General features: G+C 41.1%; 1 protein-coding gene and 1 non-coding gene across 2 annotated transcripts; one reads left to right on the top strand and one right to left on the bottom strand.

Moving 5' to 3' along the window:
• The first annotated feature begins 13,080 nt into the window (after nucleotides 1-13,080).
• Nucleotides 13,081-15,640, top strand: LOC131006922 (uncharacterized). Its single transcript, XM_057934063.1, has 5 exons — nucleotides 13,081-13,504; nucleotides 14,082-14,159; nucleotides 14,710-14,809; nucleotides 15,084-15,226; nucleotides 15,293-15,640. Exons 1-5 carry the CDS (start codon nucleotides 13,136-13,138, stop codon nucleotides 15,506-15,508), a joined length of 906 nt encoding a protein of 301 aa, XP_057790046.1. The 5' UTR covers nucleotides 13,081-13,135; the 3' UTR covers nucleotides 15,509-15,640.
• A 1,072-nt stretch (nucleotides 15,641-16,712) lies between these two features.
• TRNAG-UCC (transfer RNA glycine (anticodon UCC)) lies at nucleotides 16,713-16,784 on the bottom strand. Its single transcript has one exon. It is a non-coding gene; the product is annotated as a tRNA-Gly (tRNA).
• Between the last annotated feature and the right edge of the window lie 9,899 nt (nucleotides 16,785-26,683).

Below are 26,683 nucleotides of genomic sequence, written 5' to 3'. Positions count from 1 at the left end.
GACATCATATACTCAATTTACTCCATCAATCATCATCATATACATCCCATGGACTCATTTACATCATCAATTCATCATTTAACTCATTGACTCAAAAGTTCCCATTTTTGGGTAAACTAACTTCCATCGAAGTTTCACATCTCAAGGCACATATTTCACAACACACATCAATCATCAACAATCACCACATAGATCTCATTTTTCACCCCAAATCAAGGAAAGAGAAAGAAAATTCTTTGAAGGGTAGAGACCCAAAACTTTCGAAAATTTAAGAAAAATGAAGGGGTGATTTTCTTGCTTCAATCATTCAAGAATACACACACACAACATCCTACAAGCAAGATTTAAGGAAAAACATGGTCACTTACCCAAGTTCTTACCAAAGTTCACACTTTCTCACTCTAACTCCAAGACTAAACTTCCATGTATCTCTTGAATTCTAGGAGATAGAAGGTGTTTAGGCTAGATTTAGAGGTGGATTTGAGCTCTTGGTATGAATCTATGAAGCTTTTGTGGTCTTCATCAATGGTGGTTATGGAGGAAAGAGAGAGATGAGGGAGAAAAGGAGATGGACGAAAATGGGGGAGTGAGAGAGTGAGAGAGATTTTCCAAGATTGATTTTGATATGGATGATCTTTGAGAAGATTTGTTTTGATACTTAGAATATTTGCAAATCTTAGAAGAGATTTGGCATTTAATGCCTTGATCCCCTAATCTCTACACCCTTAATCCACTTGGCAATTTAGCAATTAGGCACATGCTTAAGGGATTAAAATAATAATGTGAGAGAGTGTAGTAAATGAATAATAACAATAATCATGGAAATATTACTCATTAATAAAATATCATAGCGTAATTATTCATGTGACCAAAATAAAATAAATATGACACTAATATTAGTGCACTCACTCAATTATAATATTCCTCATCATAGGAAAAATAATTTAAAAATATTATACTTGGAAAATTTTCCATAAACCGGCATTCTTTGATTCCTCGGTAAAAATAAACCGCACTTGCTTTGGAAACTTAATTAAAATTCCAAGTGCTAAAGTTGTCAAATAAAAATCATAATAACTTGCTCATAATGGCACACGTAACAAAATCACATAATCAATCGGTCACGTAAATTCACATAACATCATATCAAAGCAGTCGGCAAACACAGACAACCTAGACGTCTCTCTGACCGACTCTTTTCATCAAGGTTCTCACTCTTTCTTCCTCGACTCTATGTCAGACTCATTATTCCTATTTTCTTAATAGGACAGTCAATCTCTGATAACTCGGTATCTGGTAAATCTATTCCCAGTAGTCGGAAATAAAATAAAATCTCAACTCAATTCAATCAGCATCTCTATCTCAGCTCATTTCTCGAATCTCATCACTCTAACTCTATCATCGGTTTAGTCACTCGTATCACTATTTAAAAGACAATCTATTTTATTTGGTCCAAAAAAAAAAAGTAGTCTCGCATCTCGACATCTCAGTACTCTCAATAGTGTTAAGACACTATCTCACAACATAAGGAAAAAGTACGGGGTGTTACACGCTATGATCTGATGACCTCTCCTAGCCATAAAATCCACAGGCTAGTTTCCCTCGCGGTGGATGTGAGTGAAACGAACCTGTCGATGTCGAGTATGTTGTCGTATCCAGGCAATAGTATGCCGGATACTAGCATGATCATAATGCCCAGCAGACATGAGCAAAATAATCGCCACAACATCCAACTCAACCGCCTAAGACCCTCAAGCAGAGCAACTAACTCAGCCTCAAAACTGGATGTGGCAATACAAGGAGTGCAGAAAGCAACAACAAGGGCTCCAGTGTGATCACGAACCACTCATTCATCCGCACCTCGCTGCGTCTGTGAATTATAAGAACCATCAGTGTTCAGCTTCACCCATGGGGACTCCGAGGGGATCCAGCGCACCAAAGTGGAGCGAAGAGGCCTCCTCACAGGGGAAGCTGGGGGCATGAAATCAACCGTAGGAGAGTATCCCCGCCAATAAGTGCTAGTGAGTGTCCCCTCCGCAACAAGAAGGCGAAGATGATGTATAATCTGTAAAATCACGTGAGAAGCACGAAAGAAATATCCATGTGCTTACGGCTATTCATTTCCATCTAGAGGAACCACATAATCAAACAAGAAATCAGGAAAGAGATATGTCTCTTGGCCTCCCTGGGGAAAGCCCGCCGCTAGTGACCTAATCTACGTGCAATATCAGTGCTCGTGTGGAAAGGTATGTGCACAGAAGGAAACCAAGAGTTAAAATGATGCCAAACAATCAAAGCAGCATCGCTCCACAAGAACACATACAGACACGACTCGGGACTGAGGGGAAGAACAATACAGACACATAGAGGCAAGATAAATGCCTCACGACTGAAGACGAGAATCAACAAGAAGACAACCAAATAAGAGACACCACATGAAAACATAAATGGTGGGAGTAAGACAATTACTTGTATCATAAGGAAACAACTACACATTTTTTCTTAAAACTCAGTGCAATCTCATTTGTATCATAATTTTTAAGGACATAGGGAGTATAGTTTATTTCCGTTTTAGGACATGATTTTTTATTTACCAAAAAATCACCTTTAATTAATACTCAATTTAACCATAACCACTCATTTCTACATGATGAAACTCTTTATTTACTAAACACACATTCACTAATTATTTTATTAAATATGTGCCAAACATAATATTGTATACTCTTTGTGGACAAGGGGTATGAACTATTCTAAACCTAAAATAAATAAATGGAAATATTGCAAAAATATAATATGATATGATAATAGTTTTTTTTTTTTTTTTTTTTTTATCGGGCAAAGTCATGTTAGATGTTAGTAATTAGTTCCTCCATCCACTCCAAGAACCACCTTATCTCTCCATTCACCAAAATCCACCTTATATCTCCAATCTCCAAATTCGCTCCCAAGAGGGATCGAACCCGGGTCACTTCACTTAAGTGAGGACCCGGTGGCCAGTGGGCTAAGCCCCCTGGTTAATATAGTAAGAAGAAGCATGTGTGTTAAAAATTTATTTGTACCTACAAATACTTGAGGAGCTTACTTGATCCTTAAAGAAAATACTTCCTCTGTTTCACTATAAATAGCTCTTATTTTTAACATGAAAATTAAAGAGAATGTGTAAATGGATTGAAAGTGGTAGGGCCTACACTTTTTTATGAGTTAAAATTTTTGTTTATTAAAACATACCACTTATAGCGGAACAGTCCAAAATGAAATGCAGACCACTTTTAGTGGGATATGGGAAGTATTAAAAATAAATTCTACTCTTTTCCATGGGTTTTGTTCTAATGATCAAGTGATTATATATAAAATGAAATGTCCCGGGTTGGAATTGTCGATCACGTCATTTTTAAAAATTTATTTATTCCTATTGCAACTTTATCAACTCTCCTTAATTATTAATCCACAAAAATTGTCTTAAAAGGAGATTATGTGTATTGTGATTGAGGAACGGGTCTCACTTAAAAAGTAGTGATAATAATGATAATTAATTATATTATGAATGAAGAATAAGTCTCACTATCTAATAGAATTTTTTTGAAAATAGAAAGAGATTAACTTTTGTGAATGTCTCAAAATAGCAAAAAGTGACTATTTCTTGTGGGCAGAGAGAGTATTATAATTGATTACTTTTCTAGTTTATTGAGAAAATAATTCATTATTTTTTTAAAGAGAGAAAATAATTAATTATTGAATATTCATTAAGGGTGTGTTAGCTTTTTATCCCTCTAAGTGGAGGGATAATATAATGAGGTATACACTTATCACTTAAAGTGAGGCCACATTTGTTATATCTTATTTGATTTGAAGAATAATATATTTATCCACTCTGGTGTTTAACGAAACCAACACCTAAACTACGGGGTGAAAAGCATAAACTATACCTAGTAAAGTTGATCGGAAAGAGTGAAGTGGCGATCGGAGAATTGAGCACGAGAGCAAAATATAACTGTTGTATTCAAAATAAATGATAGCGTGATTACAACATACAAGTGCGCGACCTATTTATAGAGTACAGAGAAGGGTAAAATGGTAAAATTGGTGTAGGCGCATGTATTTGGCGTGGTCGAAGGGTATATCCAGAATTTCATCTTTACACGGGAAATCTTCCGCGTTTCTGGCGATCCCTCTGCTGGAGGTGATCTCTCTGACGTGGCTGACTTCTCTAATGTGGAAGACTTCTCTGATGTGGAGGACTTCTCTGGCGTGACTGACTTCTCTGGTATGGAAGACTTCTCTGGTGTGGAGGACTTCTCTGGTGTGGAGGACTTCTCTGACAAAAGCCATTCCTCTGGTGGATGAGTTGTCTCTGATGGATGAAATCCCTCCGGTAAGAATGATTCTTTTGACCAGTATGATTCTTCTGGTGAGGATGATTCCTCTGATTTGTACCCTTTCTCTACTCTACACATATTACTCCTCATCAACCACTCCCCCCTCTGGTCTGGTTGAACCGGGTATTCTTCGTGTTCAACCATTGAAGTATTGTTAAACTGATGTTATGATGTGTTCCCTGATCCCTGCAAGTCCTGAAAACACGAGAATTTTAATACTATAAGAAAGCAAGGATAAGACCCTATAAATTATTCTCCAGTGTTTTTATTACTCCCACCCCCTGGTCTGGCTAGTTCACTCTGGATTAGTGCAACTAGTCAGAGGACTCGCCCGCGTGGATGACGTCACCCGCATTAAATGCCTGTCCGAGCTACAGTGCTTTTCCCGTACCCCGAGGTTATCTTTTAACCTTTGCGTCCTTTCGCCTCTCCGTAAGGGTTTTCAGCCGTCGATTTATTTCCGTATGCCACGCGTCGCTCATCCCGCGCATTGGTAGTTGCCCGCGTACATTTTTACTTAGTCGATTCGAACTCTCGTTTTTCACTATTCTTCTTCTCCAAGTTTTCCGCACTTCTTTGTCTGTGTTTTCCGGCGATTCTCTCCCTGTTCCGGCGTATTTCCCGCGATCCCTCCGCTCCGGTTTTTACCGTCCATTTTTCTCTGCCCTAGGTAATTTGCGTATCCTTTTTCTTCCCCATTATTTGTGATCAGTGTAAGTAGTTTTGAAGTTTGTTGGTGCTCTGATTGAGCGTGTTAGAAACCCTAGGATTGATATTTCTGGTAATGGCTTCCACTTCCGCTCCTCAACCCTCGCGTTCGCCCTCTCCTTCTTCCCGAACTTCTTCATCTTCCTCTCCCCAACTCCAGGATCTTGATAACCTCCCTTCCCCCTCTGCTTCCTATGACTCCCAAACTGTCCCCAGTTCTTCTCAGCCTAAGAAAAGGGGTAAGAAGACCCCCCTACCCCCAAAGCGTGTTCCTGACTCCCTCCTTGGCGTCGCGGCGGTTGAGAGATTGGAACGTAAATGTCGTCACCCCGAAGGTTTAAAATTCGAGGCCTTCTCTAAAGATTCAACACCTCCCGAGAGCCTTCGCCACCCTAGGATAATAGTCATCTGGCAAGCCCAAATAGACGCTGGCCTAAGGCTCCCTCCTCCTACCTTTCTGGTTGATGTTTGCAACCATTTTCATATCCCTTTTTTCCAAGTCGCTCCCTCTGCCATCCGAAGACTATACGCCTTCCATATCCTTTGCCGAGCCCACGGTGTTAAGGACACTGCCAAACTGTTCTGTCAAACCCAATCTCTTCGCATGCAGGGCAATCCTTTGTATAGCTTTGCGGGTCTTCGAAGATTTCCCACTTCTTTCCTTTCTTCTCTAAATTCTTCTGATGGCGGCTTTTTGAGCTATTATTGTTATGTGCGCACCCTGTTCGGCACCTGGCGCGATTATCATGTTCAGGAGCTGGAATGGCACAATCCCCGGACTAGTTATAGACCAGCCTCCCCAGAAGCTCCCTCTGCCTTTGATTTGGATGTCATAGCCCGTCTGAATGCTATGAACAAAGTCCAGCCCTTAGACTGTAAATACATTGCTGAGAATAATTCGGCTCTGGCTTACAATGACCTGTTTCCCCTATATCCACAGAAATCAATAGGTAAAGAATATGAGTTAGAAAAATACATTAACTTCTGTTACCCTGATGCTAATGGTATAGCATTTTGATTTGCAGACATGTCTTGGAGGAAGAAGTGCGGGGACAATTTACCCACTATTGCTTCTCCTGTTCCCAGCGGGGAGCATGGCTCGGGGGATTCTGCTTCCCGAACTGCTCCCTCAGAACAACCAGCTGGGGCCGAGCTGGTCATCATTCCCCCGGTGGTAGAGGTCCCAGAGGGGAATGTGGAAGCCTCCCGCCCCTTTGATGTAGAGGAGGTTGATGCAGGCGCCCTTGTTCATAGGAGCAGGCATCCCAGTACTGATGGTGCATCTGGCGCCTGTGCAGGGGATATCCAGATTGTGGATATTACTGATGAAGTTCCTTCACCTGATTCGGTCCCCGGTGTCACCCTGACTGAACTTTCGAAGAAAAGAAAGAGGGGTTCCCTGATCTCCGTGGGGGAGAAGGAGAAACAGGAAGGCCTGAAGAAGGCCGGTCAGTCCAAGGAGCCAGCGAAGAAGTCCGCTGGTGGTTCGAGGGTCTTCCCTTTCGCCGGGGGAAAGGGTAAGGAACCAGCGAAGAAGTCTGCCGGTGGATTGAAGACCCTCCCTTCTGTAGGTGGAAAAGGCAAGGGCAAAGCTGTGGCCTCTGCTGAAGAACCAGAGGATGTTGTTCCTGGGCCAATTTCGAGTCTGTCGGGGCAGGCGTTAATCGATGCCTTGATAGCTCGTGTCCACTCCAAGGACCAGGAGAAAGTGGAGAAGCTAACCCGGGGGGTTTTAGTTACTCAGCTGTGCCAGTTGGCTCTTCAGGTACCTTGCTTTTTATACTTTTTATCATAGTAAAAACGAAATTACTAACCTCTTTATTGTTCTGTCGGAATCCTTTTTGTTTTCTTGCAGGTGGAGGCTCGGATGTGGGGAGCTGTTAAGTGCATTCATGACTATGATATGTCAGAAAAAGAAAGAGAGAAGGAGCAGGCGGACATCGCCAAGCGTGATGATGATGTCGCTGGGGTGGTGGAGCGTCTGAGTAAGGCTGAAGCAGAGATTGCTGAGTTGAAGGCTCAGCTGGCCCAGGCAGAGGTGGAGAAGTCTTCCCTGGTTTCTGAACTAACAAGGACAACCAAGGAAAGTCATGAGAACCTGGTTAGGTTCAAGGCGGGATATGAAGAAGCCTACAAGGCGACTCGGCGTGATTGGAAGAAGACGCTCGTGGAAGCGCAGAATCGTGCCTATGTCCTGGGGGCGCGAGATCAACGCCTGGAGTATTTCTTGTCTCCGCAGGGTCAACACTTTCTGGGGTTGATGCTGGAAGGCACTTTGGCGGCCTTCAAGCGGACTCAAGAGTACCTGGAGGATTTCGGACCCCTCTTTGCCTATGTGATACAACAGTCCGCCTCCAAGGCGTTAGAGATGGCGGGGGCGACCTCGGAGCAGCTCGCTACCCTGGATTTGCATGCCCTGATGGATAACCTCAATGATGAGGAAATAAATAAGCTGATGGGGATCCCTGCGGATTCTCCGAAGAAACCAGAATGGTGGTATCCAGTGCTGGAGAGGGCCATTCCCTATTTCGCCTTTGGGGTTGGGTCTGCTTCAGTGCCCTCCGCTCCGTTGTATGCGCCTGCTTTCTCTGCTTCCCTGGCGGGCTTTGTGAACCGGCTGCGGGATCCCACCAACAAAAGTACCCGAAGTTTTTCCCAGTATGGTGTGGTGCCTCCTCTGCCCTCTGATTTGGCGGCCTCCGTTTCTGAAGATTCTGCTTCCTCCTCCTCTGCGATGGATCAGCTTTTTTCCCTGTATCGAGATGAGAAAATGTTTGTACAAGAAGCCGTGCAATTGCTGGACTTGGGAGTCCGTCTTCCCGCGGTGAAGGAAGCTGGCATGCTGCCAGTATTTACAGAGGGAACCTCTGCTAGCCAGACCCCTGCCAGTGGTGTTCCTCCTCCAGTATCCTCTGCCTCTGCTCCCACTTCCTCTACTTCCCCTGAAGATGCCTCCATCCCTCCTGCCTAATTTGATAATAATTTCTGTAACTCTTTATTTTGTACAGACTGAATACTTACCTCCGATTTTTGGTGTACAGTTGTGCCTCCTTGGCACGTTTTTATGAAACTTCTTTTCCGCTTATGTCGCTTTTTTCCCTTCGTTCTTTGTGTTGTTTTTTGTTGCTTGTTCCTGCTGAGTTTATATTCTCGCATCTCCTCTGCTTGTTTGATTTGATTTTGATGACCCTTCTTAGCGAGGGTTCTGATGACTCCTCTGTCGAGGGCCCTGATGACTCCTTTGGCGAGGATTTTGATGACTCCTCTGGTGAGGATTCTGATGACTCCTCTGGCAAGGATTTTGGTGACTCCTCTGGTGAGGATTCTGATGACTCCTCTGGCGAGGATTTGGTTGACTTCTCTGCTAGAGATTTTGCCGCCTCCTCTTACGAGGATTTGGTTAACTTCTCTGCCAGAGATTTCGTGATTGCTTTTCATCCAAGTGCCCCTTTGCTGTTTCCCACCTAAGCTGCTTCCTATCCGAGCTGCTTCTCATCCAAGCTGCTTCCCATCCCAGCTTGAGCACTCTGCGCGGAGCATGGAGGACCCGGGGGGTGCCACCAACTTTCGCGGCTTACGATTAAATAGTAACCCTCTGCGCGGAGCATGGAGGACCCGGGGGGTGCAACCAACTTTCGCGGCTTACGATTAAGTAGTAACCCTCTGCGCGGAGCATGGAGGACCCGGGGGGTGCGACCAACTTTCGCGGCTTACGATTAAATAGTAACCCTCTGCGCGGAGCATGGAAGGCCCGGATGGCACGACCAACTTTCGCGGCTTACGATTAAATAGTAACCCTCTGCGCGGAGCATGGAAGGCCCGGATGGCACGACCAACTTTCGCGGCTTACGATTAAATAGCAACCCTCTGCGCGGAGCATGGAAGGCCCGGATGGCACGACCAACTTTCGCGGCTTACGATTAAATAGTAACCCTCTGCGCGGAGCATGGAAGGCCCGGATGGCACGACCAACTTTCGCGGCTTACGATTAAATAGTAACCCTCTGCGCGGAGCATGGAAGGCCCGGATGGCACGACCAACTTTTGCGGCTTACGATTAAATAGTAACCCTCTGTGCGGAGCATGGAAGGCCCGGATGGCACGACCAACTTTCGCGGCTTACGATTAAATAGTAACCCTCTGCGCGGAGCATGGAAGGCCCGGATGGCACGACCAACTTTCGCGGCTTACGATTAAATAGTAACCCTCTGCGCGGAGCATGGAAGGCCCGGATGGCACGGCCAACTTTCGCGGCTTACGATTAAATAGTAACCCCCTGCACGGAGCCTGGAAAACCCGGGGGGTGCGACCAGCTTCCGTGGCTTACGGTTAAGTGCAACCTCTGCACGGAGCATGGAGGACCCAGGGGGGGTACAACCAACTTTCGTGGCTTACGATTATGTGCAACCTCTGCGCGGAGCATGGAAGGCCCGGATGGCACGACCAACTTTCGCGGCTTACGATTAAGTGGTAACCCCCTCTCTGCGCTGCTGGAGCGTGATTTCTTTGCTCTGCTGGAGCGTGATTCCTCTGCTCTGCTGGAGCGTGATTCCTCTGCTTTTCTTGAGAAGAAATTTTAGAATTAAAAAATTGGGACCTACGGGTATACACCCTACTCCCCCCCTCTGGTGACCTGTGCAATACTCTGTTATGAACATGTTGGCCCAATTACTTCTTGTTCCATTCGCCGACCCATAAACCCGCGTGAGCCCATTACCCCTTGGCCCCTTTCTTAGGCCTAATACCGTCTCTATATATGCCCCTCCATCCTTCATGACCTAGCTCAGAATCCCTTCTTTTCTTTCCGCCGCCCCAAACTGCTCTCCTCTCAAACCCTAGATCTCCCGTCTTTTTGGCTCAAAATGCCTTCTTATCTTGGTTGTAACGCCCTCAGTCGGGGGAGTGAGTCCTTTTGTGAAAGTACGCCGGCGCCCGTTGGTGACTGAAAGAAAACAGGACTCCCCCCCGCATGAGGGTTTTATCTCCAAGATTCCTACAGGAAGCTCCCTCGTTACCCTTTTCCGACTTCCTCTCAGACCCCAAATCTGCCGGCCCTTTGTCTCTCCTTTCCTGTATCTTTCCCCATCTTGGTTGTAAAGCTCTCAATCGGGGGAGCGAGTCCTATTAAGAGGTTGTACACTGCAAAGACAGGACTCTCCCCCGCTTGAGAGTTTTATCTCCAGGGTTCCTGAAGAAAGTTTCCCCCCTGAACCATTCCTAGCTTGGTTGTAAGGCACTCAAGTAAGGGAAGTTCCCCTCAGAACATTCATATCCTTGAAGGCTTTGCTTTTCCCTCTGTGCTTCCAGTGCAGGTCTCTAGCTTTGTGATTGTGAGGAGGGGACTTCCTGTATTTGAGAGCATTATTACCGGTTTCCCGAGATCTGGAAGTTGATTGGTCTTTTCCTCCGTATTCTTTCCCTCTGGCACTTTGACTTGTTGCTTTTCTTGGTATTCTGCAGGTGTGGGGTAAATCCGGAGTGGATCTGAGGTAGATCTGGCATGAATATCTCCCAACGGAGGAGAAAAGCTTGAAGTGTTGGCACATGGGGGCGAAGTCACCAGCTCCTGATGTTTTGTTTTCCCTTTGACTTGCTAAGAAGCAGTTTTTGTATTTGTTTCTCCCTTATCCTGCTAAGAAGCATTTTGTATTTTGAATTTGAAAATTGGGGATTATGGGTATACACCCTACTCCCCCCTCTGGTGACATGTGCAATGCTCTGCATGAACATGTTAAATAGCATATATAAGGTAAGAAAGCAATAATTGAAATAAACGAACACAACACCAGGGAATTCCCTAGAACCACATATCTGTTTTATTGATATCATGGCCCCGGACCTCGTTAAAACCCCTGTGGGGAAAAAGAGTATCCGGTCTACAAGTGATTACTCCTGCTAAGAAGCAGTTATACATAAAACTTTTTGAGTGTGTTTATATTCCATGGTCTGGGGAGAGCTCTGCCGTCTGAATCCGACAATGTGTACGCTCCGCCACCCAAGACCTCTGTAATGATGAATGGTCCTTCCCAATTTGCTTCAAACTTGCCCACTGCCTTTAATGCGTCTGCTCTTTTCAATACTAGATCACCCTTGACCAGCTTCCTTGCTCTGACCCTTTTGTCGTACCCTGCTTTGATGACACTTTTATATTTTGCTGCTCTGATTTGCGCTTCTTACCGTTGTGCTTCCACAAGGTAGAGCTCAGTTCTCCGGAGATCGGCGTTATGCTCTGTATCGTAGGTGATGATGCGGTATGATTCCAATCTGGCCTCTGCTGGTATCACTGCGTTGGATCCGTATACCAATGTGAAAGGTGCCTCCCCTGTTGCCGTTTTTGGGCTAGTGCGATAGGCCCAAAGAACGGTGTCTAACTCCTCCACCCATTTCCCTCTGCTCTGGTTCAATCTCTTCTTGATTCCTTCGCAGATTGTTCTGTTGGCTAATTCTACTTGGCCATTTGCTTGTGGATGAGCCACTGAGACGAAGCGCTGAGTGATGTCCATTCGATCACAGAAATCTGCTATCCTCTGCCCTGTAAACTGAGTCCCATTGTCAGACACAATGATTCTCGGTACACCGAATCTGCAACAGATGTTCCTCCAAATGAAGCGTTCCACTGTCACTTCATCTATCTTGCCCACAGCCTCAGCCTCAACCCATTTAGAAAAATAATCTACTGCCACGATAAGAAAGCATTTTCCTCCCGGTGCTGTAGGCAACTTTCCGACTATATCAATGCCCCATTTGTCAAACGGACACGCCGCGTACATGACACCCATAGGCTCCCCTGGTATGTTGATTCGCCCGGCATGTCTCTGGCAAGCTTCGCACTTGCGGACGAACTCTCTGGCTTCCTTGTTGATGTAAGGTGGTATAAAATTATATCACACTCTCTTAAATAAAATTATTCCTTTCCCAAGGGATAAGGGGTTGCTTGAAAAATTATCGAATTTTTTTTATACATCAAAGAAAACGAAATGTAAGGTGATATATGTAACTTATCATCCCCTTATACCTCAAAGCAAGTAGGGGTGTGCAAACCCAACCCGGACCCGCCGAACCCGCCCGGACCGACGGGTTCGGTCCGGACCGAACCGGCCCACTATAGGTGTTTGGTCCGGGTTGGGTCTTATTTTGAGGACCGAAAGTTTTTCGGGTCGGTCCGGGTCGAACCCGGTCGAAACCCGGCGAACCCGGAACCGACCCATGCTATTAAAAATTTAATATTTAATATTTATATTTAATAATTAATATTTTTTTATGAACTTCAATGCTTGGACATGTAATTGATTGATTGTGATTTATGTTTTGTTTTTTGTGATTGTGAATTGCGAAAATTTGAGACTATGATATGTGTTTTGGTATCGTATTTTTAATGTTTTAGATCTGAAAAATAGGTGAAAACATAGGAAAAAAAATATAAAAAAAATTAGGTTATTAGCGGGTCTGACCCGGACCGAACCAGACCTGTTGCTCGGGTTCGGTCCGGTCCCAGGTCGGCCCGCTCGACAGTTTTGGTCCGGGTCGGTCCGCTTTTCTAAAAATTTCGGGTCTACAAACCCGGCGGGTCGGTCCGGGTCCGACCCGCTGCACACTCCTAAAAGCAAGCACAGCCTAAGGGTATTGGCCTGTAAATATTGAACTTTTTCCATATTCTAATTTTGCACATCAACTTTAAAATTTGCCTATAAATACTTGAACTTTGTATTTTTTTCGATTTTACATCCGACGAATTTTTACCCCCAACCATTGTTGAAGTCGATAATGAAGTCGATAAATTTGTTTTCAATGTAGAATCTAGAATATGTAATTGTAGGTTTGAGATGTCAATTTCGTTGATATGTCAACAACGATTTGCAAGTAAAAATTCGTCGAGTGTAAAATTAAAAAAAATACAAAATTCAATTATTTATAAGCAAATTTTAAAATTAGAGTACAAAATCAAAAAATAGAAAAAATTCGAGTATTTACAACCCAACAGCCTTATTGATTACATAGAAAAGTAACCGTTGGTTCGGTTCGCGCTACCCGCTATGAGCTGATTGCGAAATGCACACCGACTTTTCCAAGACACATACAGTCCACGAGACTGCCAAACAAAGATCTACACTTGTTTTCTTAATTTTTCTATCAATGGCGGCGCTGCTCTCATCTTCAGTTTCAGCCAGCGCTCTCTCGCTATTCAAATCTAATCCACACTTTACCAAGGAAGGTTCCAGAAAACGCTCAATCTCACTGTCTGCTTCCTCAGCAGAGGCTTCTCAAGAATCACAATCAACTGAAAAGTTTGGAGTTTCGGCAAAAGGGAAAGCGCCCTTTGTTGAGCCGCCGGAGTTGCCCTATAATTATACCCTCGCCAATCCGAATGGAAGCTCGGTCGTACAATTTGTACAATCTACCGAGTCCAATATTGAGAGGGTATGTCAATTTTTTATTTATTTTAATTGTGCTTTTGCTGTAGAATTCTTTTCACTATCGAAGAGACGATCGAGTTTCATTTTTGGGGCAGAATGGAGCTGTAAAAAATATTGTGTGGGGGATTTGCTTCAAATGTTGAATAGTGTTGTTGTGGTGAAATTAGATAGGTTAAACCTAGGCTAGATGGTTATTTGATTTCGATGGAATAGATTTGATGCTTGAGTGTTTAATTATTCTGCAATGTGTTCAGTGCAATGGTTAAGGTTGGTAAAAAGAGTAGATTTTTATTGTCAGCTTTGCAGATATTTTCTTGATCAATTTAATCACATTTCTTGGTTAAAACTTTGTAATTTAGCTTTAGCCTGGATAATTTGATGTAGAAATTTCCTATATAACCAGTGGGGGATGATGAGCTGAATTTCATCAATAAAGTCATGCTCATGATCACCAAAAGAACTAATCATGTAATAACATATAACGTATAACAATTAAAGAAAAAGAAGTCTATGCTTAGATATACTCATATGTTACCAGTGTCATTTATTTTTAGTTTGTTGAATCTATTTAACTTGTGCAGGTCATATTTGATTTCCGGTTTTTGGCACTCCTAGCAGTTGCCGGTTCATTGGCTGGCTCGGTGCTGTGCTTTCTCAATGTAATTACTCTCTCTCTTACATTCTCTTATCTGGCAATTTCAGCTCAGATAGAAGGCCAATGATCTCAATTTTTCCACTTCTCTTTTGCTTCCTTCGTAAAACTTGATATGTGTTATTTTATCTTAGCACGATGCAACAAGTTTATAGCTTCTTGTCTGCTCTTACTACAGAATCTGTTGGATTCATGACAGGAAATTGTAGAGTGACCACAATATGATTGACAAAATACTACCTAGTCTGTATAACTAGAATGTCATCAACACATTAATCAGCCAATATATCCATGAACTAGCAAACATATTTAAAGAATAAGATGAGTCATCGTATGGTGTGTATGAGTACGATATTCCTGAAACAAAAAATTTATAGACTTAAGTAGCATGGTTTAGTTACATGCCAACATTTGGACTGAGTCATACCACTAGTTCAAATTAAAGAAAATGTGTCGAATAACTTTTAGCTTTCCTCATTTGGATGAGTATTTGCAATCATCAATGCCTTTGTGTAACTTTTAAAGACTTCTGTTGAGAATGAATGATGGTTTTATAGGGATGCGTCTACATATTTGATGCGTACAAAGTATACTGGACGAGCTGTGTTAAAGGGGTCCATTCCGGCCAAATGGTTCTACGACTAGTTGAAGCCATTGGTGAGTCTCCAAAGTTCGTAGAGGAGAAAAGTTGCATTTCTATGGTCTTATAGTTTCCCTTCTCTTGCTGCAAGATTGAACGCCAAAAGGAACCTTCTAACTCCTGGCATTTGAAACTCAAGACTGCATATTACCAAATTGCATTGTGGAAACAATACATGTTTTCATCTTCACTATTTTTCAAACCAACTTGAATAAAACATACTATTTCCATTAATTTTTTTTAACCTAAATGAGAAGAACCTCATTTTGTATTCATATCTCTCAATTCCAGATGTATATCTTGCCGGGACTGTCATGTTAATATTTGGGATGGGGTTGTACGGACTCTTCATTTCAAATGTGCCCCCGAATGTCCCTGCAGCTTCTGACCGCGCGCTCAAGGGATCTTCCTTGTTCGGCATGTTTGCTTTGAAGGTAAGTTTGTGTCCTTCCTCTGCTGTCATCTTTCATTAAGACCTAAAAACGTTCTCCGGCTTGCAGGAGAGGCCAAAGTGGATGAAGATCAGCTCACTGAACGAGCTGAAGACGAAAGTCGGGCATGTGATAGTGATGATCCTACTGGTGAAGATGTTTGAAAGGAGCAAGATGGTAACCATAACAACCGGTTTCGACCTACTAACCTACTCGGTGTGTATATTCTTGTCTTCGGCTTCCTTGTACATCCTCCACAATCTACATAGATCGGAAAACGATTAGCTCACTCACAACCTCTAGTTGTATATTGCACCTCAAACATACGGGATATATGTAATGTGTATATATCATCAATATTTCTATCTATGTATACCTGCTCTGTGTTTGGAGCGGATTTATTGTGATTTTTACTCAGATCATCTGCAGAATAATAGTGTAGGGCCATAGAATGTTGCAATTTATAATTTAATTTTGTAAAGTCGAATGTTTATCGTTACTTCAGGGATGCAATACTGATTTAAGGGAAAAAAGAATTGAAAAATTAAGGGGGGTGTATTCGTTGTGGATTTTAATAGATTTCTATGGATTTTAAAAGTCTGGGTGTATTTGTTCCAGACTTTTAAAAGTCTGCAGAAATCTGGGTGTATTCGTTTAAGACTTTTAAAAGTCCATATAAATCTGGGTGTATTCGTTTCAGACTTTTTAAAATCCATACAAATCTAGGTGTATTCGTTATTCCATTGACTTAAAATCTGGAATGACTTTCATGGATTTCATCCAAAAAATACACACGACGAAATCCGACCAAGAACCACGAGAATTGAAATCCATGAAATTTTAAGCGAGCGCTGAGTTTTAAGCGAGCGCTGAGTTCCAGCGCCCGCGGCCAAGAAGCCAGTTAGCGCTGGAACTCAGCCACCGTTGAGAGAGTCCAGCATATGCTGGATTCCAGCATATGCTGTCCAGGATTCGAGCGAGTCTGAATTCTCTGCCTCTCTCTCTCTACGCGCTCCGTGTCTCTCGCCACGCCGTTGCCGCTGCCGCCGCCGCAGGCCCACAGTCCCCCAGTGCAGTGTGAGCGCCGCACCATCTCTCCTCTCCCCGACTCCTCCGGGACCGCCCCGGCGCACCCCTCACCTCTCAGCTGCTGTGCCGTTTTGGTGCCCAATGCATTGCTCAACACTGGGTTTCCATGATGCCTTTTTGGTTTCCAGCGCTCGCTGGATTCCCAGCGGTCGCTGGGACTCAGCGGGCGTTGGCATCATGGATTTCAATTCCAGAATTATCCCCTAAATTCTTCGAAAATCAGTGAAAATCGGGGTGAAATCCAACCACAAATTCTTTGAAAGTTGTCTAGAATCTATGTGAATTTCATGGAAATCCACAACGAATACACCCCCCTAAGTCGTGAAAAATAAAACTAATGCGTCTGATAATCAGAATAGAAGGAGAACAATTAAGGAAAATAGAGAAAAAAAATTGAAAATGCGTCTGCCGGGAGTCGAACCCGGGTCTATTGCTTGGAAGGCAATTATCCTAACCGTTGGACTACAGACGCTATCATATTAATGTGAGACGAATTATTTATTATAGCTGGAGGATTTGAGCAATAATTTTGTTACTGCGATGAATCCCTCATATTTTAATCTTGGCTACCCAAATATTTTAAGTGAAAATTTGGACAATGTATTTTTCTTAGGTTGACTCGTGTGAGGACGTACCAACAGAGATGGAGTATATGATATTGTCATTTGTTTTTGGTGATAATTGTCACTTTTAGTAGGAGAATAAAAGAAATTTTGACACTTTTTATTCTGATAGCTGTCACTTTTATATGTCTTCACAATATAGAAGTTCTCGCATCTTTGCCTTATTTTTTTGGGCCAGGTAACTTAAAACTATATGTTTTTCCATTCACTCTTTGGATGAACGAACTATAATTTCTCGTGGGAAATTTTTTCTTTTTTAAAGTCAACTAAAGACATCGATTTACTTCAATGACGCATATTATCAAAAAAGTGAGTTAGAAAATTTGAACTTTTTATTACTATAATTAAATCCAATATGTGATTCGACATTAAATAATAAAATATGTAAAGCTATATGAGACTATTGAGTATCTAATTGTTATATGGACAAAATAATGTAATCTACATTGAGGATTAATTTATGTTTATTTAAGAATTAATCTTGATAGATAAAAATAGTAAGGTTAATCCCATTGCAACTTTAAAATATCCAAGGCCCTTGATTATTTATATCATTTAACTTAATTTTGTTTGATTCTTATCCCATTGAAATGATGAGATTGAAAAAAATCTACTTTTAAAGATAAAAATACTCAATCACGCATCTTATCAATTATGCACAAGTTGAGTTAATTAGCTACTTAAATTAGCAACCATCAAAAGATCACAAACATGAAATCGACTTAAATTTAAATTTGCACGGCACAAAATGGAGGTGACGAAAAACCTCCCACCATTTGTGACCCAGACTGCACATCGGAACCCTAGCGGGAAGTCTTCACAACAAAACCTCAAACGTGCATTTAAAACAAGAATTCATGTACAGGAATTGAAAGGAATAATGGTTCAAATCTAAACCCCAACACGTGAAAAGCATGAAATCAATTTCAAAAACATAATTTTGGGAAACCAGTGAAATTCGAAACAGGTGCCTAAGTTGGGAAGAAATGAGGAAAAACCAATATGCATAAATGGCTAACCTTAGCAAAGCTATATTTCACTACAAGATAGAATTAGCTATGGTGTTGGTGTGTACAGAGATAGATTCACAAACTGGAAATCAAATGGGAAAACCACCAAAAATCCTATCTTTCCCAAGTTAAGTTAATTACAGTAAGATAGAGTGATGCTTCACTCTTGTGCTTAGAACCAAGCCATTTGGGCTCGGCTTAAGATCAAGTTGAGTCCAGAATCGAGAGGAGAGGAAGGTAGATGACGGCCTTGCCACTAGATGGCAGCAGCAGGTGGTTGTTGTCTCGGTCGCCGGTCTGGTGTGGGCTGAATTATCCCATCGAATCGAAGAGGTGACGGCGGCGGTGACGCCTTCTGTTGTTGTATGCCAGGCTAGATCAAGAGGAAGATCGAGCCAGAGAAATAGAGAATTGAAGGGAGATAAGGTGGGTATTGGGGTAACGTGGCGCCGCTCGCCGGCCTTCCAGAGGCAGCGGCTAACGAAAATTCAGAGAGATGAATTTTAGGGTTTTCTTTTGTGCTTTCTTCAAGAGGTATGAGATGGAATAGAGAAGAAGGGGGAGACAGTGGCGGCGGCGGGTTCCAGATGGAGGAAGAGGTTTGGTGATGACCTTGCGTGTGGGAGGAATAAGGGAAAGAATGAAGGGAGCCGCCGGATGCGGCACGTCGAGCTCAGTGAGGCGGTCGACGATAGCATCGCCGGGAACGAAATCGAGAGAGGGAGATGTGAGTTATCAGATTTGATGAATTTTAAATGATAAGCAAAGGGAAATTAAGGCATAATTCAATTTCAGATAAGAGCTGGAAAAGGTATCCGATGGGGGCTCAGGTGGGTATTACAGAAGGAACAATGAAATTTCACTGGGCCTCCCCCTTTTTTCGGGCTTCGTGAGATGCGTATCTGAGTACCAAACAAACGTACTACACTGTATACCTTTGCTATTTTGCCATAATACAAGCTACCAAACGTGTACGAGATAAGATATCATGACTTGACGAATACATAATACGACTAAGGACCCATTTGGTGTGTGTAATTGGTTGTCGGCGCATATTTTACGTCTGGATTCGTTTCCTACATAAGAGTGCATTAACTAGCTTAATTTATGTTTGATATTTTAGTTAGTTTAATAAAGCTGGTGTTTGGTGTTCAATAACAATGGGTAGATTAATTGATACATTTACACATATACCCCTCTACAAATTCTAAAATGGCCAGCGTATCCTCAACTTGAGACTGACAATACATAATTGTCGATTCTCATTTCCAGCGCCAAAACACTAGGGCTCGCCGCTTCTGTTCAGATTTGGAAGACATTTCGCTTGGGTTTGCGTTGAATCGAAGCTTTTTCAACATGAGCTTCGCGACTCAAGGTGAGTTATCGATTTATCTACTTGGATATATGATTGAATCGACCTGCAAAATTCGGAGAAACATGAACTTTCCTTAAATGTCGACGCACTTAGACTCGCTTACACGAAAAAAAAATCTGTAGATATTTTTTTTTTTGCGTTGTATGTACATTGGGTCGACTCCTGAATTTGGTTCCGTAAGTCCTACTTTAACCCATAAATTTTTGCAAAGTATCTGATAATGTATTAGTGCGTGAAAGACAAAAACAATTTTGAGTTTAAACTTTATTGTCATGGTGATATTGGGTGTAATTGTTTATGGGCGTTTTGTGTTCTGCAGCTATCATTTCTATGTATTTGTAAGGTAACATTAGAATAGTTTGGTCGACACATAAAAGAAACATTTTTGATATGTTTCTATTGATTTCTTTGGCATATAATGACATCAATTGTGGGATGGAACATATTTGTGCCCTTCATGAGTAATACTTCTGAATGTTTGCGGTGTGTGTATTGATTATTATTGATTACATGGTAGTTTCTGTAATTGAGTCTACTCTTGAGTGATTGAATAATTTTGGGATAGACATGTTGCATATGTCTATAGATATTAGCGGATTTCGTTGCCAATCCACATACTTGTATATTATTTAGCATGTTGTTATAATATTCATATGCTTGGTAGGCAGCAATGGGTTTGCACGAGGTTGTCGCACCAACAAAACGGATAAGACGCGTCGAAGCTGGTCGACGAGGGAAGAAGAAGTCCTATTGGCTGCTTTGAATGAGTTGGTCGCCCAGGGATGGAAATCCAATAACGGATTTCGCGCGGGATACTTGAACAAGTTGGGGGAGGCAATGAAAAAGGAATTTCCTACTGCCGATTTGAAGGGCATGCCTCACATAAACTCCAAGACGACCACGTGGAAGAAGAACTACTATTCTTTATCATTGATGTTGAAACATAGTGGTGTGGGTTTCAACGTGAATGGCAAGCACATGCTTGACTGCAATGACGAACAGTGGGAGGCTATTTTGAAGGTATGTATCTATTTTTTTTATCAAATCAAATGAACCTTGTTGTATCAAATACTAACACCGCTGGAGATGATGGCAGAAAGATGAAAATGCATGGACGATGCGCTATAAGAGCTGGCCTTACCTTGATCAATGGAGAAAGATTTTCAAAAAACATAAGGCGACGGGTGAAGAAGTTGAAGACCTAATGGAAGCGACTCATGAAATGTACCGCAAAATCGATCTTAGCCAAGAACAGATTGACGGTGACTATCACGTGTCTCTCGAAGATGTTTATGAGACCGTTGATACTAAGCCAAACCCAGAAGTCAGAGGCTGCCGTGGGCGCATCTAGCAGGAAGAGGAAGCACGGAGACGGGTCCGACAGACTGTTCGAGGCGTTGGCATAAATCAGCCACATGACAAAGGAGAGACTTGATACAATTGTTGGCCGAATAGGTTATGATTATGATGTATCCGCAGCAAGAAAGCAGTTGTTCTCACAACTGATGTCTATCCCCGGTCTGCCCCAAGAAGTAATATTTGAGGTGACCGACCTACTTGCCAAGGAGGTGGAACACCTCGATGTGTTTACCAGCCTGCCGGATGATGCCAAAGCAGATTACGTCTACTACTTGCTCGACATGATAAACAAGTAGTTGGCAGCATGGTTGTACTGGACTTGGAGTTTCTTTTTGCGAAACAACTGTATTGACTCTATTGCTTCTTGAATTTGTTTGGATGCTTCCGTTTGATGTATATTACCTAATGTAGTGATATGTAGATTGGAAACTTGTTAATTTGCTGAACCTGGGATTAAATCGTAGCAAATTGATCTTGGCAGCTTTATATTATTTTGCAGTGTGTGTATTGAAATGCATATCAAGTGATTCCTATCAACTGAGCCCTCTTTATATTAGTTGCTTGTAATTTTTTTTGTTTTTGTGTATGCTTTGTAGGGACACATATATTACTTTGTAGGGACATAATTGCATAAGCTAAATGACATATATTACTTTGTTTTTGCATAAGCTAAATGACATATATTACTTTGTAGGGACATAATTGCACCATAGTTCTTTGGCATGAACTCCCCAAAGGAGGAGAAAATGTACACAAACATAACTTGTCCCTGCAATACTACCAACAATACTGCAGATAATAAGGAAAAAAGGACCTACGGCAAAAACATTTACTTATATTTGCTTGCCATGACGTGATAAACCAGTGGTCTAATAAATATTATAACTAGAACTTTGACGTAGAATTTACATCATATGAACACTAAAAACCATGGAAACATGAGTGTTATCATGATCTAAGTCTATTCAATTAATTAATGACCTTTTAACTAATCAAATCGATTTAGACACTTGGTTATCTTACCTAGCATATCGCGAACACATTCATGCAATTTACTTAAATACAATTTTAACCTCATGATTTGTTAGTTCATATCCACATCATCTATCCCTTGCCCAGATTTATAAATTTAGCTAAACATAAAGTAAATTGCGAAAATAAAAAATAAATAAGACATTGGAATGAAATTAAATGTACTTACTATTAAATGAAAAGTAAGGCAGGATACTTCACTGCCGGCAAAAGAACATAATTAAACGTCTTGCCCAAACTGGAACTTGAACTACTAAATGCAAAAAATTAAAAGTAATTATTTTTGGCACACACACAATCTACTATCAGTTTGCGCACACTTTAAATGAAATGACAACATGTATTTATAGATTTTCAGACGTGGGCCGAAGGCCAACACGCGGCTACAGCTTCGAAAGAGGCGGCCTCCAGTTGGAGTGTTCAGGTTCTGCCCTAGACAGAGTCTTCAAATTGAGGATTCTCTTTGGATATGCTCACCTTTGATCCATGCATATTCGGAAAATTTGAATATATCGATTCCGCACTTGGGGAAAAAGGAATAGTCCCGCATCTAATCTACCACGTCATCGTCCTGCCCTGAACGCCTAGTCATTTCAGCCTCCTTCCTTGTTCATCTTTTCTTCGTCCATCCTGTAACTCTTCATGCCCTAAATGCCTCCCGTGATGGATGATTAATTTTGAGCGGTAGTCAGGCCGACATCTTGGTCGATGGCAATCGCCTTTGCTTCAACACGCTCTCCCAAATGTCAGCTCCATCGTGCCCAAGATCCTACAGAACTCCTGTTCTGAGCGATACTACCTTCTTGATCAACATTGTGCCTAATAGATTAGCATAAGTGACTCTCAATCTTTGAATTACATCCAATCTGCGGGTTTCGTTAGACTTGATCGTTGAGGCGCCTTCCCAGATCCCATTAGAATTTGTCCATTATGCCCATTACGACTTCCACGAGTCCCTACCCACACAAGTGTCCTCTCAGACACAAAAACAAGCAAAACACACAGAAAAAGACTCGATCTAGACCTAGACACGATACTAAAAAGAACACAAAAGTTGAGCTTGTCAGCTACCTCTTCATGAACTGTGTTACCTTTGGTGATCTGGTGCCAATGCGTATGAGTCGCGCCTCTAAATTTCCTGTGTACCTTCTTTACGTGTAACACCCTAATCTAATTAAAATTTTAATGAATATTCATGTGAAAAATCATGACTATAAATAAATATTTAATGTGAAAATCAGAAAATTTATATTTTATTTTAAAATACATTACTAATAACATAATATTGCAAAAATATCATTTTCCTAAAATAATTTAATGCACCATTTGACCTTCGACGCATCTCTAACCTTAAAGACATGAAAATGTTAAATATGAGATGAACATACAAAGTACACTCATTGTGGGACTTCATGCAATAACTGTCCAAATTACGATCATAACATGCATAACCTCAATTCGCACGGTAGCATATCAAGGACTTTAATGTCCTAAACCCTATTTACGGGCCCCTATCGATAATATAATAGTTCAACCTTAACTTTATCATGTAATCACATTGTAGCAATCCAAGGACCTTTCCATCCTGGACCCTATTTACGGCCCCCTAACGATATATAATTCATAACCTCAAATCGTACTGTAGCAATCCAAGGACATTGGCCATTAATGATAAATGTAAATCATAACACATCTAGTAAACACATAAAATTAAAATGGACAATAGTTAAATCAACTAAATGAATTAGATAGGTCCCAAACTTGAGCATGATAGCTAATTTGAGTAATTTAAATTAACAATCACGTCCTAATCGCGCCATACTTACTCGCATAAAATGGGACAAAAATTTATAAAGAAAAAAAAGAGAAATTTAAATAATTATATATTATATGTACTAAAAAATGCTTTTTTTTGAGGGACTACTTTTATTTATGATCGATCATCAATGGTCATAACTAAAAAAGACAAAAAAAATGTTAAAACTGAAAACAACCACAACCTATTATTATGTAGATTGCAGACCAACTTCAGTAAATTTTATTCTTGCTTTGACATGTGGCACAAGTGTCATCATTTAATTAATGATTGTTTTATTAATTTTGTAATCATTTTATACCACTAATTTTGTAACTAAAAATATTCACATAAAAGAAAATGTCAAATTTGAATATTGCTCATAGTGGCATAGTTTCTCATACACAATCTTTTCCTATTTCTATTTTCTTATCTTTCGTATTTCTATTTTCGAAAAAAATCAACATTTGGATTTATGGATCCAAATAATCCAAATCATTTTCCAAACTTCCACTCTTTTTTGAACTCTTCGTATTATTCAAATTCCCAAGATCATCAAAACTCTTCATAGTATCAAAATTCTCATTTTTCTTCAAATCTCACTCAAATTCCTACCTTTGAACAAGTCCAGTCACCACAAAATATTACTCGGGCTTTGTTTAGTGAAGGCCAACAGTTAGACAAAACTCGAAGAGGACAAAAAAATATTTGGTACGTGAAAGAAGATGTAGCTCTAATGTCATCTTGGTGTCATCTTAGTGAAGATAATGTACGTGGAAGAAATAAAAAAAATTACCTCTCTGTGGACACGAGTTCACAAGTTGTATGAACAAGCTCAAGCAGATAATCCAGAAGAGCTCACCGAAAGAAATATCAATATGATAAAAGGTCGTTGAAAACGACTAAATGAAAACAGAAACAAGTGGGTTCCTACTTGTAAGGAAGCATATAGTCGGAAAATGAGTGGAATGAGCCAGGCAGATGTTGAAAAAGAAGCTCATGCAATTTATTACTTCATATGTCCCATTATTAATGCCATGTTTTACGTCCCATATATAATGGCTTGATTCCTTTTTTAGCTATAATTAACATTTAATTAAATTTTTTAATGAAACTATCAAACCCTAATCTTTCCCCCCTCCTAAGTTTTCTACCTTTTTCATTCCCAAAACATACTCTCTTTTCTGACACATACACTCACTTTCCCTCTTTCTTTGCATTATCTCACTCTCTATCGTCCGACGACATTACCGGTTCTCGCCGCCTCCGGCGCGGCGAGATTGGCGCCTCTTATTCTCACTCATTCCTTTCTTTTCTCTCACTCCAATTTCTAGGGTTATCTGCCTCCATTTTCTCTTTCAATTTCACCCCTTCGGTAAGTCCCGCCACCGTTGTCGTCGTCGCACCACCGCCCCCTACCTCAGGTAGCCCTCATTCTTTCTCTCTCTCTCTCGAGATCACTTTCTCTCTACCCTATATCTGCTCTCTCTTTCTCCCCTGTTCGCGACGATCGCTGCGAGCCACGGTGGCGCGCGCATGCAGCGCTGGCGGTCGCCTCGGCTCCCTTTCTCTTCCTCGCTCACTTTGCCTCCATATCCTTCTCACATCTGTCTCTCCCTCTATCTTACTCTCTGTCTCTGTCTCCTCGCTCAATCTCTCTCTCACATATGTTGTCCCGAATCTGAATTTCGTTCGTATATTTTGTAAATGATTGACATATATCTCTGGTGGATTTAGCTTTCCGGTGATTTGTAACAGTGTTCTCGCCGAAAATCGATGGCCAATCTCGTCGGAAATTGCAAGAGATCTATTTGTGTGCAAAGAGAATGGGTTGAAGCTTGAACAGATTTTGGAAATGGTTTTGAAGATTTTGAAAAAAAACATTGAAATGTAGATTGAGTAGATTGAAGCTTTTTTATGAAGCTTGAATGTAGATTTTGTAGATTTTGCCCGAAATGTTTTATGTGCAGATTTTGAAGCTTGAATTGAGCTCTAGATTTTGAAGATTTTAGAATGGGTAGAAGATTTTGAAGATGTGCAGATTTTGAATAATAATTAGTTTTATTTATAATATATTTAAACATGTAGTCATCATTTTTATCTTCCTAATTCAACTTTTCTTAATACCTGTGCCAAAAAGAAACGGACCGTTAATTCTGGGACGGAGGGAGTATGAAACATGTGGTTGCAAGTTTCAAGATTTAGTTATATTCAACGAAGTTATGAGTAAGCCCCCTAAATGGAATGTTTCATTTGAGGCCTCAACACGACTACGTCCTGAAGATGAAGTTTCTAATGAAGAAAGTGGTGGCAGCTCCAAAAGATTGAGGACTTCTAAAAATGAAGACTATTCTACACCTTCCAACCCAGAAACTCCAAGTAGTGATTGTTCAACTATTCCCCGTCCTACAGGAAGAGATAAAGCCAAAGAAAATGAAAATGTAAGATATCAGAATCTTCATCTAATAATGAAGTTGTTGCAAAAATTCATGCTTTGAGACTAACTAAAGACAATGAGATCGAAGCAATGACCGAACTACATAAGGCTAGAGTTTACTTGGAGCTAAAGAAGGAACAAAGAAAGGCTATTAAGATGAAGGAAGTTATGTTGAACACATTGTTGGAAAAAGATCATTTGTCCCCACAAGATGAAGAGATGAAACGTCGTCTAATTGAAATTGTGTTTAGACAGTCAATGTAGCTTCTTTTGTTGTAATTTTAGTTTATGTCATTTTAATTATATGATTATGGGATTTGAATTAGTTTCTATCTAATTAATGTAGTTTCAATTAGTAATTTATGTTAAAAAGTTGGAAATCCCACGTAATGGATTGAAAAATAAATGGCTGAAATTTGGAAATCCCACGCATGTAATTTCAATTAGTAATATATGTTAATGCATGCATGCAGGAGCAAAAATGTGAAATATGAATTATATATTATATTATCCATTCATTTATTTAACTTTGACTATATTCACATGCATGTAGGAGCAAAAGTTATGACAAGCTATATTTGCACGCGTGAAGCAGAAGCTTTGTCATGAGAATTGCCATTGTCCAAGCTAAACACTAACTTTACCATAACTTTATCATGTTCACATTGAAGCTAGTTAGACGGTAGCTCCAAAAGTTATGACATTTCCTACTTATTATATTCACGTCCATGCCAAAAAAA

The sequence above is a fragment of the Salvia miltiorrhiza genome, chromosome 1, assembly GCF_028751815.1.
Source record: "Salvia miltiorrhiza cultivar Shanhuang (shh) chromosome 1, IMPLAD_Smil_shh, whole genome shotgun sequence".
NCBI lineage: Eukaryota > Viridiplantae > Streptophyta > Magnoliopsida > Lamiales > Lamiaceae > Salvia > Salvia miltiorrhiza.
This window is presented reverse-complemented; position numbering and strand designations above follow the sequence as displayed.

What these genes read in the sequence shown, in the direction of transcription:
- LOC131006922 (XM_057934063.1), top strand. Translation starts at nt 13,136, where the DNA reads ATGCACACCGACTTTTCCAAGACACATACAGTCCACGAGACTGCCAAA. An exon ending in CGGTGCTGTGCTTTCTCAAT is followed by an intron (nt 14,160 to 14,709) that starts GTAATTACTCTC and finishes ATGGTTTTATAG; the next exon opens with GGATGCGTCTACATATTTGA. An exon ending in ACGACTAGTTGAAGCCATTG is followed by an intron (nt 14,810 to 15,083) that starts GTGAGTCTCCAA and finishes TCTCAATTCCAG; the next exon opens with ATGTATATCTTGCCGGGACT.